At 52.8% G+C, this 18464-nt stretch overlaps 1 protein-coding gene across 1 annotated transcript; it reads right to left on the bottom strand.

Moving 5' to 3' along the window:
* Positions 1 to 2955: 2955 nt before the first annotated feature.
* Positions 2956 to 18448, bottom strand: FAF2 (Fas associated factor family member 2). Its single transcript, XM_006274564.4, has 11 exons — positions 18292 to 18448; positions 9180 to 9248; positions 8112 to 8246; positions 7262 to 7338; positions 6175 to 6313; positions 5619 to 5704; positions 5446 to 5537; positions 4953 to 5130; positions 4491 to 4662; positions 4089 to 4232; positions 2956 to 3698 (listed from the first exon to the last, which is right to left on the bottom strand). Exons 1-11 carry the CDS (start codon positions 18352 to 18354, stop codon positions 3516 to 3518), a joined length of 1338 nt encoding a protein of 445 aa, XP_006274626.1. The 5' UTR covers positions 18355 to 18448; the 3' UTR covers positions 2956 to 3515.
* Positions 18449 to 18464: the final 16 nt, after the last annotated feature.

Below are 18464 nucleotides of genomic sequence, written 5' to 3'. Positions count from 1 at the left end.
TCTTTTTTCCTTTATCCTACCTCTCCCACATAAAAAGGCTAAAAAGTAGTGTGTTCTTTACCTTGTAGGTCACGCGGGAAGGGAAGCCTCTGGCTGGGCAGAGCTGGCTCAGTGCTCTCGCTCTGGCCCTTGCGGGACATCAGAGGCTGGCGGGTGAAAGCGGCCAAGGACACGTGGGCAGGAGGCATTGGGGTGGTGCTGGTGGCCCACAGTGCTGGGCTGGTCCGGGAGAGGACAGCAGGGCTGGAGAGCGCCGAGGGTGCGGCAGTGCTGTTGCAGTCCATGGACATGGAGGGCTTGCACTGCGAGTGCTCAAGGTACCTGAGGCGCAGGGTCCCCTTGGGAGCGGAGCTCTGCCTGCTTGGGCATTGGGGTGGGTGATCCCAAGAGGGCTGGGCATGGTGTGGCAGCATCTGCCAGCCTGAGCCTCCAAGGAGCTGTGTGGCAGTGCAGGGCCGTGGGGCAGCGCCCCTGGAAGAAGCCTGCAGCTGCAGGGTGGCAGGGCAACGCTGGGTCCTGGCTGCAGCCTGGGGTGGGGCCAGCAGGGGGTGCTACAGCAGCAGCTGCCGGAGCCTGGGGCTTTTGGGGACAGTCTGCATCTGCCCTAGTGTCCTAAAGCCCCTGCCTGGCAGCATGAGCCAAGGAAGGGGAGACGAGGCAGGGGGGAGCTGCGACCATCCCAGCCCTGTGGCTGTGGTGGAAAGAGGAGGCTGCTGCTCCTTTCCCTGTGGCTCTGCACCAGGCAGAGCCGCTGGCCTTGGCCTGGGTACTGGCTGCAGGCCGGGCCGGAGTGGGGATGGCTGGGTCCGAACCTGGAGGGTCCTGGCTAGCAGGTCTTCCCCTGCACTAAGGGTCAGATGGACGCTGCATCGGGGTTGCAGGGTTCATCTTTCTCTGCAGTGCCAGAGCCCTTGGCCCCCTGCGTTCCTGGGCCCAGGGGTGGCTGCACTGAGGGTTTGTTCCCCAGCTGTTGAAGAGTAGGGCAGGCGGGCCCTTCTCTGGGCTGGACCTGACCCCGTGTGTCCTGTGGAGTACGGCCACATCTGCTGCCTGGAGCAGGTCCTGCTCCTTTGCTTGGGTGCATCAGCGATCCCTGCCCCACTGCTGGGTGCTCTGGGTCTGTGCCCCAGGCTGGGGCCACAGCGGTGCTAGGTGGCACAGCCAGCAGCAAGGACCAGCATCTACTGTGCCGGTTCCCATATGGCCTTCCTCCATCACAGGTGAGTAGTGGCCCAGCAGCGGGGAGCGTGTTGCTGGGGGGGAGGTAGGGATAACTGCCCCCACCCAACCCGCGGTGTGCTGGGAGAAGTGCCGCAGCCTGGGCTTGGTAGAGGCAGGGGGATGCAGAGCCATGCCCTGCCTCCAGTCCAGCTGGGGCGAGGGGCTGGGTGGCTCCCCTGCTCCTTGCAGCAGAAATGCCATGGGGTGGTCTTCAGCCGAGGTGGTTTTGCTTACCTGGCAAGGGAGATCCCCTCCTCTCAGCCTGGTGCTGGGGCAGCTCCGCTCCCTGGGCAGCAGGAAGTAGCTCCTGCTGCAGCTCCAGGCCCTGGCCAAGCAGGGACCAGCCCAAAACACCACGGCTTGGGCTCAGGCTTCTCTGGGTCTGACTCTCACCAACATTAACCCTGGGCCTTGTGTGTTAGCACCAGGTCTGGCTCTTTGTGCCATCTATGTGCTGCTGTCCGCAGCGAGGGCTCAGGGCGGTGTTTAACAATGGGAACAACTGACAAGGGCACCAGAGTAAATGAAACACCAGTACAGAGCCCCACTGGAACCACCTCGTGGCCAGGTCTTGCCCTGCCTCGGGTGGGGATCATTTCTCCCCCAGCAGACTGTACTGATGGCACGGGCAGGAGGTTGCTCTCAGCTGCCCTTAGTGCTTGTGCTGGGTGCAGATAGGTAGGACCCAGGGTGCTGTCAGAACCAGCACCGAGGAGGCTCCCGGGCGCCCACACAGATACCGAAGGACTGCAGCTCTGCGCTCCAAATGACCCACCCCCAGCAAAAGCTGGGTGCTGTGTTCTGCACCAGCCGGTTCACAAGGGCAGCGCTCCATGTGGGGCACAGTCACCTCCAGGCTGGACTGCTGCAAAGACACAGGTGATGGGGACCAGAGTCACAGCCTTCTCCCTGGGTGGAGATCCAGGTGTAGCAGAGGATCCATGAGTTATCGCAGACTGTGACCCTGAGCAACGAGGCTGAACCCTATCAGTGAGAGGCGTTCCTGGCCCCAGCAGATCGCAGTCTGCCTGCCCCCAGCTTCAGTCTGTCTGGATTCCTCTGCAACTGGTTCCCCCACAGCCCAGCCCCAGCTGCAGCTGGGGAAGGACCAAACCAATGGGGCCAGGGTCAGAGGTAGCAGCAGAGCTAGGGCCAGCACATGCTGCTGGTAGTGAACTCCACAGCTCTGCACCCTCTTGCCCAGCAGCCCCAGGCACACAGCGAATGGGAGAGACAAGAGGATAGAGTCCAGGGGACCCCAAAGGGACAATAATCGCATGTTCCTCACCACTCTTTGAGGTCTCCCCCTCCTGAGAAAGCAGAGCCTATTCAGAGCAGCTAGGCTTGGCCCTCCCACTGGCAGCAATGCCCCTGCACCACCAGTTGAGAGGCCAGTGTTGGGTTCAGAGGGGACAGCAGCAAAAGAACCAGGCTGGAGGGAGCTGGGCCAAGGTGGCCACATCTGCCTGCTCAGCCACCCCTACCTGGGCACAGTCCTGCTGCACACCCCACAGCCAATCCTCCCCCAGCATCAGCTGGTTTGGGGCGAGTGGCTGAGGCAGCTGAGAGGCCTGGAAAAGAGGCATCCAGACCCACAGCCCGCACTGGAGAAACATAGGTTAGCCTCCAAGTGAGCACTGGCAGCTGCGGCAGAGCCCTGGCCCCTTGCCAGCAGGCCTGGCCTTGGCCTGTGTGGAGACAGGGAGGCAGGAACACGTGAAGCACGAGCACAGGCACGCTAGAGGCAGAGTTTATTACACTATGCAGGCTAAGAGCCCCGGGCCGGCACCCACGGGGCAGGAACTTCAACCAGCTCTTATCAAAAATTAATACTATTGTCAACCCCGGGCTCCTTTGGTCATTACAAAGCGAGAGAGATTAAAAGAAAGGTGTCTATACACAGGGGAAGCGGAGGAGAGTCTGTCTGTCTGGCCCCACCCCCGGCATGGGCAGGAGCCCCTGCCTGCCACACGGGCCGCCCATAGCAGCCGAGTCCCAAATCCTCCCCGGGCGGCAGGGGCGGGGGGCCAAGGGTTTCCGATCAAAGCGAGATTTACCGGGAGCTGCCGGTTTTGCCCCCCGGAGAGGGCAGCGCTGTCTCCCTCCCTCTGCCCACGGTGTCAGGAGTGACGGTGCGGGAGCTCGCAGGCGCTGCCCGGCACCAGGACAGGCTCGCAGCATGGCTGGCGCCGGCGACGTAGCCTCTGATCCCTCATCTGTACGCAGCAGTCATTAAAAAAAATATCGTGTTGTAATCATCGTCTGGGGTCCTCGGGTCGTGCGGCAGGGCCGCATCAATCGTCCGTGAGGTCCTGCACGAAGAGCACCTCTGTGTGGCTGAGCCCGGCCTCCTGCAGCGTGGGTGGGTTGGGCCACTCCTCTGTGGGGAGGCAGGGCAGCACGCGGCGTGGGAAATTGGCCTCGATCTGGAACTTCTCCGGGCTCTCCTTCAGGGAGAACAGGAAATCATGGATCACCTAGGGAGCGGAAAGCACAGAAGTTGGTTCTGCTCACGGACTCAGGCTAGTCGCAGGCCACCCAGCACTTGTGTACAGCCAGGGACACGGGCCCTGGGACAAAGACGTTTTCCCAGGGCTGGATTCAGAAGGACCTGGAGATCCCACCTGCAAGTCCAGGCCCCTGCACTCCCCACACACTGAGGATGTGCGACCCTGTGCGGCAGCCCTCCACCACACTGCAACCGAGCCCTATTCCAGCCTGGGCGTAACCCCTCAGCCTCCGGAGGGCCCAGCAAGGGTGGCCTTGTGCCGGCACCTGCTGGGCCACCCACCCAGCTGCCGCCAGATTGAGGGTGGAAGACTGCAGGCTGCGTTAGCAGGTGGGAACAGCAGGGGGCAGATCCTGACCGTTAGCGACTGCGTGAAGTGGAATCGCCTCTCTACTCGGGAGTCGTTGGGCAGTTTGAAGATGATCTTGACACTCTCTGGGTCATCAGGGTGCGGCTCCGGGGGAAGGCATTCCGACCTCCGCTCCTTCTCTTCCTTCAGCGTCTGCAAAGCACGGTGGGAGAGGGGAGTGACAGGCTCACGGAGCTGGCCTGGGTACCAGCATGGGAGACGGCATGTGCCAGCCGGCCTCCCCCCAGAGGCTCAAGAGAAGGCAGGTGGGCCCAACAGGCCAAAGAACTCGAAGCGCAGCAGGAAAAGCACTGTGGGCTCAGCATGGGGCACTGACCAGGACGGGGAAATGCCCAAGTGGAACGTGAGCAAGACGAGGGGGGCTGCAGCCCTGCAGGGCCCCTCCCTCACCTGTCGCCGTCTCTCCTCGGCCAGCTTCTGCTGCTGCACCTCCTCTTCCTTCTTTTTCTTCCTCTCCCGCTCCTCCTTTTTCTTGCGTTCCTTCTCCTGATCTGCGCGCAGGGAAGCCAGGTACGCCTCATCCTGCTGCTGCCTCAGGACCTGCGTCTGGTTCCTCTCCTCCCTGCAAACACCAGGCAGTGGTGTCAGAGCCGGCAGCCTCCCAGATCCCGGCAGGGCAGAGGAGCCTCAGTGGAGCAGCCCCAGGCAGGAGCACGAGTGTGTGTGCACGTGGAAGGCTCCAAAGGTTCTTTTGGGGGCCAAATGCTGCCCGCTCCCAAGGAGATTAGGCCTAGGGAGCACTGAGCAGCATTTCCTTGTGACGGTGAGAGACCTCTAACTGCAGATCACAGCAAGTTGGCACCAAGTACCCCTGAAGCCCTCCTGAGTCCTTCCGGGCTCCCAGCCTCATACCTCTCCAGGCGCTCGGACACCAGGTACGTCTGGTTGGCATCCATGATGAACGTCAACTGATTAACGAGGTCATCTGGCTGGATGAGGCCTTCCAGCCGTCCCACCACAGTCATTCTGCGATCTTTCAGCATGATCACAGCCAGGAAGGGGTATGTGTTCTCTCGCAGAGCCTGGGACACTGGGAGACAAGTGCAGAAATTGCTGCCAGCATGGGTGATCCAGAAAGGTCACAGGGCACAGTAAACATTGCCTCCGAGGGTCTGGGCTGGGCAGCTTTCTGGGCTACCACTCCCCTGTGCACGGCAGAGCCTCTATGGCTGTTGATGCCGCAGAGATAAGACTGCAGGCATCTAGCTGTGCCATGCTGCAGAGCCTGCCTGCGGCCTACAAAAGGGACAACCCCATTACAGGGCATGGAGGGAGAAGGAGGACAGAGAAATGAGGGGGACCAGCACCAGTTGCCCCTGCCTTGGGCGCCTGCTTCCCCGCTCACCTCGGTACCCCTCCGGCTTGTTTGTGGAGCAGGACCAGAACAGCATCCTGGTGTTGATGAGGGTGATCACCTCAGATACGCACAGGGTGTTGCTGGGGGCGAGAAGGAAGGCAGCATGACTCATTGGCCCTGAGTGATTGATGGGCTGGCTGGCGCCCCGCGCTCTCACCTACCGGCAGAACTCATCCGTGTCCTGGTGGTCGTCACCGTGCAGGTACACCAGTAGGAAGCGCAGCTCCCGTTTGGCGTCGTTCAGCGCCTGGGGGAGGGCAGAGGGAGGTGGCTGTTACTATGGCCATCAGGATGCGCGTGGGATGGGATGGGAGCCTCCTGGACTAGGGCAGCAGAGTTAAGTGAAGAGCCTGCTGCGTCTGGCTGGCGCTCCCAGGGCCTGCACTCTCCTCGAAGCTCCTTGCTGTCATTTATAAAATCAGCACAAGTGGAGCCATGAAGAACGGCTGGCTTCAGAGCCACACTGGCAGCCAAGAACAGTCAGAGCAGCTTGTCCTTCCCATTCTTAAAGGCCTGGCATGTCACCATGGCAAATGCATTGTGGGGTAAACTCTTTTTGACCATGCTCACAGACTAGGTCTTGGCGATGCTGTTGCCTGAACATTTATAGTGGGTTTCTAAACAGAAGGTGACTTTTGCCATTCCATGTTAGGGCCTGAGGCCAGGCAGCACCGGCAACATGCCACCCATACCCTCCCTGTGCTACATGGCACTGACCTGGCTGTATGTTCCCTGGTAGAAGACGGGGTGTATCCTCCCATACTTTTCCTCAAACATATGAATAAAGGAAATAATGTCACCCACTGGGTCTGTGACCCGACTGCGAGGATCAGGGCGTATAAAACGCAAAGCAAACCTAGGAGAGAAGCAAAGGAATTCAGCTCTTGGACTTTCTGAAAGACCCACGTGGTTTATGCTTACAGCCAGCAAGATCTCCAAAAATCAGTGGGTCTCAACCTCCGGGCAGCTTTGTTGGCACAGATGCAAGCGTGTGGGAGAGTGTTCACCATGGCACATTTGGTTTAGAAATGTACTTAAGCCCTTTCCCAAAGGCAAGAGGAAGCTACCAGAGGAGACAGGAGCCAGAATCCAGCAAGCAGGATGGTGGGACACTCACGACTGTTGCCATCTTGCCTGCACCCTGCCCCAACCTCCTGCTGGCTATCCCATGGGGTGGGCTGAAAGAAGAAGGACCTTTTGAGACAGTGAGGACAGAGAAGTGACAGGGCTCCAGGAGAGGGTAGAAACAGGCACCTGAAGAGTCTGTACAAACGTCTCCTGTACATAAAACTCTCACACTGTGACTTCTCTTGCTGGTCGGTTTTTCACTCTCTCTCTCTAGTCTCCTTAGAGACCATAACACCAAGCCAGGGACTGTTGTTCTACGTGCTGGTACAGTACCTAGCACCATGCAGCCTCAGTGATGAGGGGTGGATGCTGTGGGCATTAACTCAGTACCTACCCATCAGTGGCCTGATGATGGTGGGTCACACTTAGGAACTGTAAAGCATCTTGATTTGGAGTTAGCATTACATGTTTGTTTCATTTGCAGATTAAGAAGGCATTCCTGTCTTTGTCGGTATACAACACTCGGTCATTACTGAATGCTGCGTTCTGACATAAAGACTACACAATGCTACAGAGAAATCAGAATGAGCAAGTATCTCATTAATATAAATTCTGGTATCTTACCACACTGAACGAGAATTTCCAGACTATAACAAGAACAGTCACTAGAGTTAGTTTGTCTTGTTGCAACTAATACATAAACTTGAACAAAAACGAAAGAAAGAAAAGAACTTACCTAAATATATCAAGTAATGTGTAATAGGTAAGTCGGAATGGAAGCATTATCAAGTAGTAACCCCATCCTAGCAAGCCCTGCAATTACAAAGAGAGTTACGTGTTTACCTCATCCCTTGGAAGATGCATGCCAGGTGAAATGTGCCTCTACCCATCGTCAGCCATGCTGTAATGTCCATGCAAGTGTGCTGCCAGTGCTCTGAACAAAGAAGCAGGAGCTGGCAACTTGCCTTGCAACCTGGGGCAGGTAAGTCAGGCCAACTTTAAGTGTTTGCTGACAGACACTTAACTTGGAAAGTCCAACCTGATGCTTTCTGCCACTCAGACAAGACCTTTCCAAAAAAAAAAAAAAAAAAAAGGCAGAGGTGGAAAGATCAACTTTCCCTACCTGTGAAAGGGGAACCATAGCCTTGACTGATCTTGTAGGGATTCTATGAGAATCCCCATTTGTAATGCAGTAAGTAGTAATCAAACTGGCATCTTACCAGCATACTTATGGCAGACTGTTACTTAAAATCATCAAACAGCAAGAAAGCAGGGAACAATCTTTCATTCCACATGACCTGGGAAGTCCAAGCACGGGTTTTGCTATGATCTGACTAAGACCTGTATAGGCTTGACATGGTTTGCCTATATTGCAAAACACACTGGTAAGGAAAGCGCCTGAAGCAATCAGGGATGTTGAAAGAACAGCTCTGCCCAGAGCAGCATTGGGTGCAATTTTCATGAGAAAATAAACAAGACAGCAGTAAGCAAAGGAAACAGAGTTCCCTTCCTGTTGCTGTACTTTTCCTTATCCACAGGGATCACTTATCTATGCAAAGACAAAACCCAATCATTAAATTACTTGCCCTGGGTTGTGGCCTTGAAACAACGTAGCTGTAGATTCTGTGGTCAGCTGTATTGACCTGCAGCGGTCGGGATGGAGGTGGATTGAAGACACTCGGGACACCCTCTTGCTCATTCAGCCGGTCCTGTACAGCTGCCTGTGGTGGAAAGAACAGCAAAGGGACCCATCAGAAGTGGCAACATGCATGAAGGTTAGCGAAATACACTCTGAACCTTCCCATTCTGAACATCTGAGCACTGGACAGCTGCAACTTAATACATAAGTGAGGGCACTGCTGCTTCCAGCCTACAATCCCTGGTGCTGTTCCTTTGAAGAGCTGTGCTAAATAAGTGATATGTTTACAGTCTAAAGAAAGACAGCTTTATTCAGGTGCCCAGAGTAGTGTGGTCCACAACAATCCAGCCACAGGGCAGGCAGTTGTACATGGAAGGTTTCACGGTACAGCCATGTGCCAAGAAGCTTTGAAAAAGAGAGCAGTGGAGACGTGTGTATGTTGACCAGAAGCCTTTCTGAGGTGGGAAGGTACTATATTGATGAAGACATTAGGGTGCTTGTATTGCATGCAAGAGGAGGGGGGAAATGAGAACAGAGTTCCAGAAAGCCTTAAAAAAGAAAAATGGACTTCCCTCTGACTGGCGGTAATCAAATAATAGCATATGTAGTTAGGCTGAATGCTCCGTTTGTGCCCAGCATGAGTCCTGGCCTTAGTGAGGCACGAATAGCCATTTGGCATCCATTTTCCACTTCATGCTTTGGGACCAAAAGAGCACAGAACTGCTTTCAGAGATGAAGGGCTATCATCTTTGCACAATGGGCAACTCAACATGACTGGAAATTGTGAACGGGCAATTAAGACACCAGCCAAAGTTGTTCTTAATGATAGCCGAAGAAACTTATTCATGTGGAGCGCAATACAAAAGTATGTAAATGCATCTTCTTTTTTAATATAGCAACCTTGATCACTGCTCAGGCAAATACAAGAGAAGAAATTCTGCTTTGGGAGCCTTCAAACAGAGGTGTCTAGGCAGCTGGAAAGAAAATCAGCTGGGAGGATAATTCTAGCTGGTACCTCTATATTCCAGTTGTGTTGCTCCAGAGTATGACGACATTGGTCCATAGACTCTATGCCAGTCAAGTCCTGCAGAAGGAGAGAAAAAAAAATGTGAATGCAAAGAAAGTGCAGCATTTGCACATGGGTTGTGACTGAAAAAACAAAGAAGTGACAGGTAGAACTTTTCTTCTTCCTAAACCAAAATTTCCACTCTCAGTTCAGACACAAACACTTGCAAGCTACTGCACATAAAAGTCAGCCAATGGCTGTAAATACTGCGAGAGCGAAGTGAGTGCCTAACCCCAAGGGGACTTTATATTCTCCAAACATTAAGTGATCCTCGGGCCTCAGCAAGGTATTTTAGTGATTATCGGCATCTAGCCCTGTTGACAAACTGCTTGTGAGCCTTCTCTTCCATTCTCCTCAAATGTCTGCCATTACGGCTCCTCCTTTCCAGGCAGTGAGGGAAGGCCTTTCCTTCATCCACAACTCACTGCAACTGGAAGTGGAGAGAGAATAAGAAGAGATGAGTGGTATTAGTGGTGCTGTACTGTTCTCCAGTTCTATGGTAGATGTTATAGTGAAAAAGCAAGGCCAACATAGGCAGAGGTAGTGCCCTAAGCATAGTACAAAGTAATCTGAGCCCGAGTACCTGCGCAAAACCACCCGCAGGCCTCAGCACCAGGGGTTCGCTGCACTAATTCAACAGTGATTTGGAACGCATAGTAAGCTGCCGCTAATCGAGGCTTCTGCACAAGAGCGCAGCAGTACTGTACTGGATGTTCTGACATGCTGAATCTGCATAACTTCTGAATGGGGACAAAAAGTCTTGCTGAAGCCACCATGCCTGTCGCTTTGCCAGAAACGCACCTCATTCCCCCCACCAACCACTACAAACTCTTCTAAAATACCTCGTGCTTTCAAACTGAACCCACTGCTCCAGCATCTAACTGCATTACTGTAAAGCACTGAACTCCAGGCTCGCAGCCCTGTCACTCAGGAAGAGTTGCATTTGTTATGAGTGACATCAGTAATGACACCAGTAACATGGAGATAAAGGGAGGCAGGATACCTTCTGCTTCACTTAGTCTCCTGCCATTTGGTAAGCAGGGAGCAAGACTATTTCCAAAAGCACTAGTTTCCCCTGGATGTGGGCAGATGAGGCTGATCTACCTCTCCACCTATATAGCATGTTTAAGCTAAGGCACCCTGGGTTCAGTCTGCCTCCCCCTTGTATAAGTCACATCAACCAGGTCATCCCTTGCAAGGCAAGTTTGGGACGCAATATTTCAGCTTCTGAAGACACATTTCTTTCCTACCACAGAGGCCAGAAAAGTTCACCAGACCCCCGGTGGCCTCATAATTTAGCCTCCTAGGCAAGGGTAGAGAGGGCAGATGCCAGGGAATTACACTGGTGAAAAGCCCATGTTCCTCACTCCTCCCCTTGGGTTATGGGATCCCATCAGGGTGCATGGGGATCCAGGCTCCCGGGGGCCACCTTTTGCACTTCTATCTACCAGGTATGTCTAGCTCCTGTGAATTCTGGCTGCTTGGTGCTGCAGTCCTGATGCTAAACTGGACCTTGTTTGTTGTGGAGGAAGCCGCCCAAGCAGAAGGGGTCTCTTAGCCAAACAGAACGAACACCGTGCCTCCCGCCGGAGTCCTGGCTGCGAACTCAGGGCAACAAGCTCTCTCAAACTCCCTTCCTATTTGGCACTTGAAAACAGTTTTGAGCCCTAAAGAGATTGGCCAAGGCCAGGGCACCTCTGCTCCCTGCTGCATTAGGGGCCCCTGGTATTCTGCGAGAGGCACATGCCCGGATTGGGATGGAGAAAGCAGGAATGCAACATCCACCCTTTCGGTCAGCCTCTGGAGACACCATCCACACTAGCCTGCTCTTGATATTCCTGCTTGGGTTTCCTTGAGATCTCCCCTCGTTTCCCAAGATCATTAGGAACGTGATGTTTGGCTGTTCAGCTGAGAACCTACTGGGAGGCTGGAGCTACAGTTTCCACATGGAAGAGGATGGTCCATGTACCAGGTGCTTGATTTTCTCCCCTCATTTCAGCATTTTGGATTCTACCTACACCTACTGGCTTCACCTGGACAGCAAAATCCCTGCTGGAGATTTAGTCCTGGGACCAGGTCAGGACTCTGCTCTGTACCTTGTGATCAATTTGTTTCACTTCCTTCCTCCTTCCAGCCCCATGACATTGCCTTCTCTCCCTCTTCTCTCCTGTCTACTGGACCAGAGACTCTTCTGCTTCACTCTCACTACCCCTCCCTGCTATTTGCCAGAGATCAGACCTTTCCCCAGCGTTAGAGAGAAAGGTACAGAAATTCAACTCTTCTGCCACTTAGACTGTGGTCAATTAAGAAGGAGAAGTTTCAGTCATAATGCACTCTGATTTATTCAGATGTACATCCGCAGCAGGGCCCTGAGCTGTGGTGTTTCATGTAAATCTGGTATTTCCAGCTGGTTTTCATTCTTGCTCGTACATCTTCAAGTCAAACTAGGCCTGCTTTGCTGCTGAAATATGCTCTCTGCTTTGCAGCAACTTTCACGACCACGAGGTATGTTTTAAGATCCCTTTTACAAGATTTGCTGTCACTGAATTACACTCAACATTTTCCTTGCCAGACTCCCAAGGGGCACCCTTGGCTGTCAGCTCGTACAGGTACACAACAAGCAGCTGTAAGGAAAGCGTGCATTCTGGATGCCCTTCCCAAACAATGACCCTGGGCAGGCACTAACATGCACACTGACCCTGGGCAAGCAAGCCATTCATGCAGCTGGGCTTTAGGAGGGAGAAGCTAAGACTTCCTACAGCATGTGTTGCAAAGCTCCTGATCACCACCTCTTTTAATGCCAGCGTTTGCACATTTACAAGATGCAGAAACACATTCACACCTTTGTCTCTACAGATCAGAGTCGCGACTAGGCACTGTTAACGAGGCTGCATGATGGAACATTCTCTCCATTTCTGAATTATGCAAATGCAGTTGCAGTTTCAGGCTGGAAAGCAATTATACACCACTGTCATTTTCTAACATTATCGCACTCAGTGAGCACTGAATCCTTGGGGCAGCTGTAGAGGCTTACAAAGCTGGTTAAGCAAGGCTTTGGCAAGCAGCGCTTCACCACATGGTTCCCTGGCCATCCCTCTGGCAGGACAGTTGTGTTCCTGGGTAAAGCTGGGGCCTTGTCCAAAGTGGCAGCTTCCAACAGTGTAGATTAGCCTACAGCACTGTTGCCTATGTCACCTAGGATGACTGCACGGCACAGGGCAGTGCCAGGCTGGGCATCTTAACAGCACTGAGGAGGCCTACCTTGACAGCTGCCCCAGACAGATTAGAAAGCATAGCGCCAAAGACACCCAAACACTGTCTGCATCAGTCCTCCCACCACTGCTGCACACAGGAAACCTGCCTGCTGGGAACAGTCCTCCAAACCTGGCTGCATAGGTGCGGCCTCCTATGCTGACCACGTCTGCTATCCCCTTACGAAGCAGCACTCACCGCCACGTTCAGGTGCTCATGAAATCAGCTCAGTGATGTTAAAAATATCTTCCCCTAGAGTTAGGAGCTGTATGACTACAGTTCAGTTGTCAGTCAAAAGCCATTTTTAAACAAATCTCACTGGCAAAGCATTAATACCATTTCTCTGAAGCTCTGGGAACCCTCTCTAGTTCACTCTTGCAGAGAGGCCACATAAGAAGCCTGAAGCAAGCAAGACACTTTAATTTGGACTTCACTCCTACGGTCCAGGGCTTTTTTCTGTGGACTGTACAATGGTCCACACCTGAAGGGCTTTCCTGCAAGCTCTACTAGCCACATGCAAGAAAAGATAAGCACATTTTTAAACATCCTTGGTTTTAAGCACTCAGTGATGTTCCTCTGTAAAGAGGAAATCACTACTTCTTTTGTGCCTACTTACCTACCTCAGATACCTTTACAGCTTCCATCACCGGAATATCTATGTGCAGTGTGTCTCGCGTTAAAGTCAGAGGATGGGCCCTTTTAGACCAGTTGTTTTACTTCTTACTCCATCTTTAGATAAATAGAGATAAGAAACTAATCCCAGAAAACCAGTATTGTCAGAGGGGCTCAAAAAGATCACCTCCATGTGGAATGGGAGCTCAAAAACTGACATACTGGGTAAGGGGCTTTCAAACACCAGAAGACCAAGAACAGTGAAACCCTATGCAACAAAACATAAGGACCTGAGAAGTTCAACATCTCTCTCTATACGTCACTTGGACTTTGGTACATTGAGATTGTTGTTATACTGCAAAGCAGGTTCATCCAGTTTGTACCTTTCAGCCTTAGGATGTCAATTAAAATACTGACACTTCACTCCGAAGCAGTGGAGAGAGGATGCTGATATTTGCTCAAGAGGGCAAGCATGAAAAGTATAGGTTTTGTACATTGGACTGTTTGGAAACTTCTCCTTCCCTGGACAGGCTTGCGTTGAAACACTACATAAAAGATGCGTGTCCATGCAGCCTACAACTGGCACTGCTATTAATTCCCAGCCCACTGCCAAATTCCAGAGAATTATGTTTCCAAGGGTGAAGAACATCTGACTTTTAGCAGCACAAAAGCCTTTGCCAAATCTTTTTCGGCGAGAGCTTCTTTGCGTGTCATAAACGTGCATACCAAAGATTCTGAGGTTTGCAGCAGCACCCGGCATATTAGAGGGGTTTGCTACTGAGTTTCCCTATTTCCCACCCCCTTAAGCGAAAGATGTCTTCACCTAGCGCTCCATTACTTGACTTTCAGTAATCATGATTCCAAGCAAATTAATCCCTCCCTCTCGCTCCCTTTAGTAGAGACTATATTCTTTTGTGCAAACTTCTCCTTGTTTCGCTGAAAATGAAGCTATCCCATGCCTGTGGAAGAAAGCCAGTGGTCAGTAGCATTACATTGCCACACAGAAGTTTAAATAAGTTGCAAGAGTCAAGCCAGAAATGCCATCATGGACACTGTACAGTGAGAGCCTACAATATCTGCTTCATGTTCCTTCTAGCTCCCATCACTCTGCACTGCTCAAGCCAATTCACACGTAGCTTTTCCCTACAGCTGTCCCAAGACACAGCCTTGTCAGAAAGCAAAACTTTACTTTCTCCTCCCAGTCACTGCTGCTGCAAAACACTAATTTCTCCCCTTGCCCCCTCCCCCATGCTTATTATCCCAATTCCATCTCTTCAAATTGTGCTTAGATACTTCTCACTCCTCAATCTCCCTCCCTCACTCTCTCGCATTCCTTCTGTTGTGCTGCAACGAGAACGCTGTTTAGGGCCTCAAATGCCAAACTCAACTCCTGCTGTACTACTCCCATCAAGCAATTCCTCTTCCCCTCACCAGCTCCCACACCCTTCACTCCTCTTCACTGTTGTCCTGCACCTCGTCCTGTTTACATCGTGAGTAGGGAATGCGCGTGTGCATGAAGTGCCTTGTAGCTCTACAGCACTACACAGAACTACTCGCTGTCCTTTACGTCTTCCCAGTGCTCTGCAGGCAACGTTCACAAACACTGAAGCTGGGTGCTGTGAGGTTTGTGGGACTTCTCCTTTGAGAAGTTCCTGCAGCCTCTGCAGCATTGTGCAAGCTGTCTGGGAAGAATTCATGGCTCTTTATAAAGATCACAAAGTAAGTGATACTAAAGCTGGGATTGAGAAGAGCTGGATTCATTGCCCAGAAAGATCTCAGTATTTTGTCCCTACTTCCTTTCAGTCCTCCCCCCCCTCATTAATACCCTTAGTCCACAGGTCCCTGCTCTGGTCCATTTTCTGCACTCCAAGGCAGCAGAAGGAAAGACGTGATCCTGACAGTTCCACTGTTGCTATTTTCACAGCCCTGTGGGCAGCAGTGAAAGTGGTAAGAGCAGCTGGTGCTATCTGTCCTGATTCAGCAAGGTAACAACGACAGTAACCTTTAACACTGGCTTCATATTTAGAAGGCAATATTGACAAACAGGATGGAATTCACATGACTAGAGTAAAGCTTTGTTTCTGCACAAACCAACAGCTGAATCACTTACACATGAAACATCTACACTTCCTTTTGAGCAGCAAGCGCTAATACTGTTTGTGACTTGGAAGTAGTTTACCCTGCACGGGGGCATCATTTAACACTAAAGGACACCTGACCAGACCTCTTCTGTGTACATGATCCAGAGGACTGAGAGTTGCCTACCACAGCCGTTGACAAAAACAAGTGAAGTTGAAAGAATCATTCACTTCAAGCAAAATGTTCTTGAAAAGAACTATGAATTCAAATGTTTATGAGCAGGGCAACTCCAAGACAGCACTGCCAAGACAATGGGCAGTACACAACTATGCAGTTAACCCAAACCACCCGAAGCTATAGGAATCAGCTGGGATCCTATGACCCCAGCTGACTTCCTGCCCTTTGGGCAGGGGCTGGACTTGATGATCTTCCAAGGTCCCTTCCAGCCCTAATGTCTATGAAATCTATGAATTCTGAAAACAACCAGAGTTGAGATATTTCAGCTCATTACTGAGCAGCAACACTTTAATTACCTCTTGTTCAGTTTACTCACCATCTGTCACAGTCCTCATGATAGTCTTTCAGCCTTAATGGCAGGTTAATAATTTCCAATTAAAAACTGCCTGAAAAACTGCTCAGAGGAAGAAATCCCTGTGGTCTCTGAGAACTGCACAAGCTGGGCCCAATACCTTTCAAGAGAAATTCAGTGTTCTCTCTGGAGAGACCACCATCTCTGTCTACTTATTTCCATAGTGCACATCACAGGGCAAACTGCCTCCATTGTACTCAAGCTGACAGTGAGGATGAGGAGGAGGATTTCTTGTGGGTTAAGTCCAGGACTGTGTGTGCAACAGTTGAGGTTTATTCTCCACCCTGACACATGCATGTTTTATGATGACTATTGCCTTTTTGTGTTGCAGCAAAAGTCAGAAATCGCTAGCATGCACCAGAACTCCACTGTGGCTGCTATGGGATGATCTGAAGTAAAAGAAACCCTCTGCCACACACACCTTACAATCAGAATGATCACATTTCTTGCATGACCTTAGGTAAGTCCCTCTCTCCTTTCCTGGGTTTCCCCTAAATAAAATGCACATAATTGTATTTACTTAGCCTACAAGGGGATTTTGAAATGTAATGAAGATGCGTAAAGCATCAAGTTCATCAGCAGTTAGTGACACAGAAAAGCAAATAATTAGTAGCAGCAGTTAAGCTTCAAACACCTACTGACCACTATGTGTTGGGACAGAGTAACTGAGAAACAGGAAAGGGTGCAGTAGAAGGAAGGACCATCTCTGAGGTCTAGAAGCATTAGCTCCATTGCTTTAAATGTTCCTGGCTCTGCAAAACAGTATGCATACAGAACGGCCATAAATACTGAATGGCATTTGAGGTCTGTCAGAGTGGGAAATACACCCTGGTCTGTCAAAGCCCCATCCCACACTTTAGCTTTACTGCTGCAACGTGGGTCTGAACAACGGCTCCAACCCAGCACCGCCTCGACGGTCACCCCGCTGCCAAGCAGCAGCTGCAGATGTGCTGAACCCGTCTGGAGACTCAGGAGGATTAGACTGAAAACATCGGTAGTCTGATCACAACTGGAATATCACCTTGATATATCACCCGGGATCTTCAACTCATGACTGGAGGCCCAAGGACCACGATTCATAGTAGTTACATGCTGTCACGCTGAGCACAGCGGAGATTAACAAACAGCTCAACCAACCACAAGTTATCTGCTTGGGTTACTGGGTGAAATGTTAGGTCTTTTGATCCACTCAAAGCCCTTAATTTAGATCAGTGGTTCTCAACCTTCACCCCTCGCTCGCTCTGACGCACTCATCCTTAGATCTGAGGCCCTGCGTGGAAGTTGCCAGCTCTTGCTTTTCATTCATCTTCTGAACACAGACAAACACCAGAGCCAATCTCCTGTCGCAAAATACACAACGGGGCACAAATATATTTCTGATCTCTTGATTCATTTGCAACAGAAGATTGGCTCCAATATTAATACATGTATTCTTGACACTCTGGGTTCCCGTTTGATGTCTCTGGTCTTCTGATACGCATCACGTTGCAAATTTTACCCCATGGTCAGACAGGCACGGACGACGGGGGTTTTAGCTTCCTCAGTAGCCGGGGGGGGCCCTTCCCTGGGATCGCTTGAGCATGTACTGACTGCGTCATCTCACGAGGTCTCTTCCAGCCCTAACCTTCTGCGAATCCGTAAACGTTTCATGGAAACGGGACGGTGGCTACTACGGGTCCCCTGCCATACCTGCACCAGGTTCGGGCGGGCTGCCTATGCTGCGCCCCGGTTAGGTTACCTGCAGTCCTGTGTCCACCTGCGGGCCCCCGCTGCAGAAAGGATGTGGACACGTTGGAGAGAGTCCAGTGGAGGGCATTGACAATGGTTGTGGGCTGGGGACAGGACTGGTGAGGAGCGGTTCAGGGAAATGGGCTGACTGAGTCTGCAGAAGGGAAGACTGAGGGGGGCTGAATAGCAGCTTCACCTCCCTGCCGGGGGGCTGCAAAGAGGATGGAGCTGGGCTGGTCTCAGTGGGGCAGATGCTGGACAAGGAGCGATGGGCTCCAGCTGCAGCGAGGGAAGTTGAGAGTGGATATGAGGACAGCACAGTCTCCAGGAGGGCGAAGCACTGGAGCAGGCTCCCCAGAGCGGTGGTGCGGTCTCCACCCTCGGAGGTGGTGAAACGGCGGGTAGACAAAGCCCTGGCCGGGCCGGGCCGGTCCTGCGTGGAGCGGGGCTGCGCTAGACGCGACTCCCGAGCTCCGCTCCCCTCCCCCTCCCGGCCCGTGACTGGATTGCGCAGGGCGGCCTGACGCTGCCTCGGCCCGCGCCGGAGTCGCTGCCGGCCGCGCTCCGAGCGGGCCAACCCCACGCGGCAGCCGGCGGCGGCAGAGGAGGCGCTGTGGGCCGGGCCGGGCCGGGCCGGGCACGTGCGCGCGGGGAGCGCGGCCCAGTCATGGGGGGAAGGCCCCAGCCCAGGGCCGCGTTGCCCCGGTAACCAGCGGCCAATCCCGGCGCTACAGACCCTGGGGGGCGGGGCCTTCCTGCTCCTCCCCCGCCCGGGCCCCGAGAGCGGCGCGGCCGCGGCACCTGGAACTGCAGCAGCTTCTCGGTCTGCTCCGCCGTCAGCTCCCGCTCCGCCGGCGCAGCCATTTTGCTACCGCCTCTTGACCCGCCGCTCCGTCACTCTCGGGAAGTGACGCTACACTTCCGGTCCTCTTTGACCCCCCCCCCCACGGCGGACGGGTCGCGGGAGGGCGTTC

Source organism: Alligator mississippiensis, chromosome 9, assembly GCF_030867095.1.
Source record: "Alligator mississippiensis isolate rAllMis1 chromosome 9, rAllMis1, whole genome shotgun sequence".
NCBI classification, from domain to species: domain Eukaryota; kingdom Metazoa; phylum Chordata; order Crocodylia; family Alligatoridae; genus Alligator; species Alligator mississippiensis.
Note: the sequence above shows the minus strand (reverse complement) of the source record. Positions and strands in the feature narration are given on the sequence as shown.

Excerpts from the sequence above, each read along its gene's own strand:
- FAF2 (XM_006274564.4), bottom strand. The coding sequence starts at position 18,354 with ATGGCTGCGCCGGCGGAGCGGGAGCTGACGGCGGAGCAGACCGAGAAG. Across the intron at positions 5,538-5,618 it reads GACACGGATGAGTTCTGCCG|CAACACCCTGTGCGTATCTG; the intron begins GTAGGTGAGAGC and ends TCTCGCCCCCAG. Across the intron at positions 5,131-5,445 it reads CAAGCCGGAGGGGTACCGAG|TGTCCCAGGCTCTGCGAGAG; the intron begins GTGAGCGGGGAA and ends CTTGTCTCCCAG.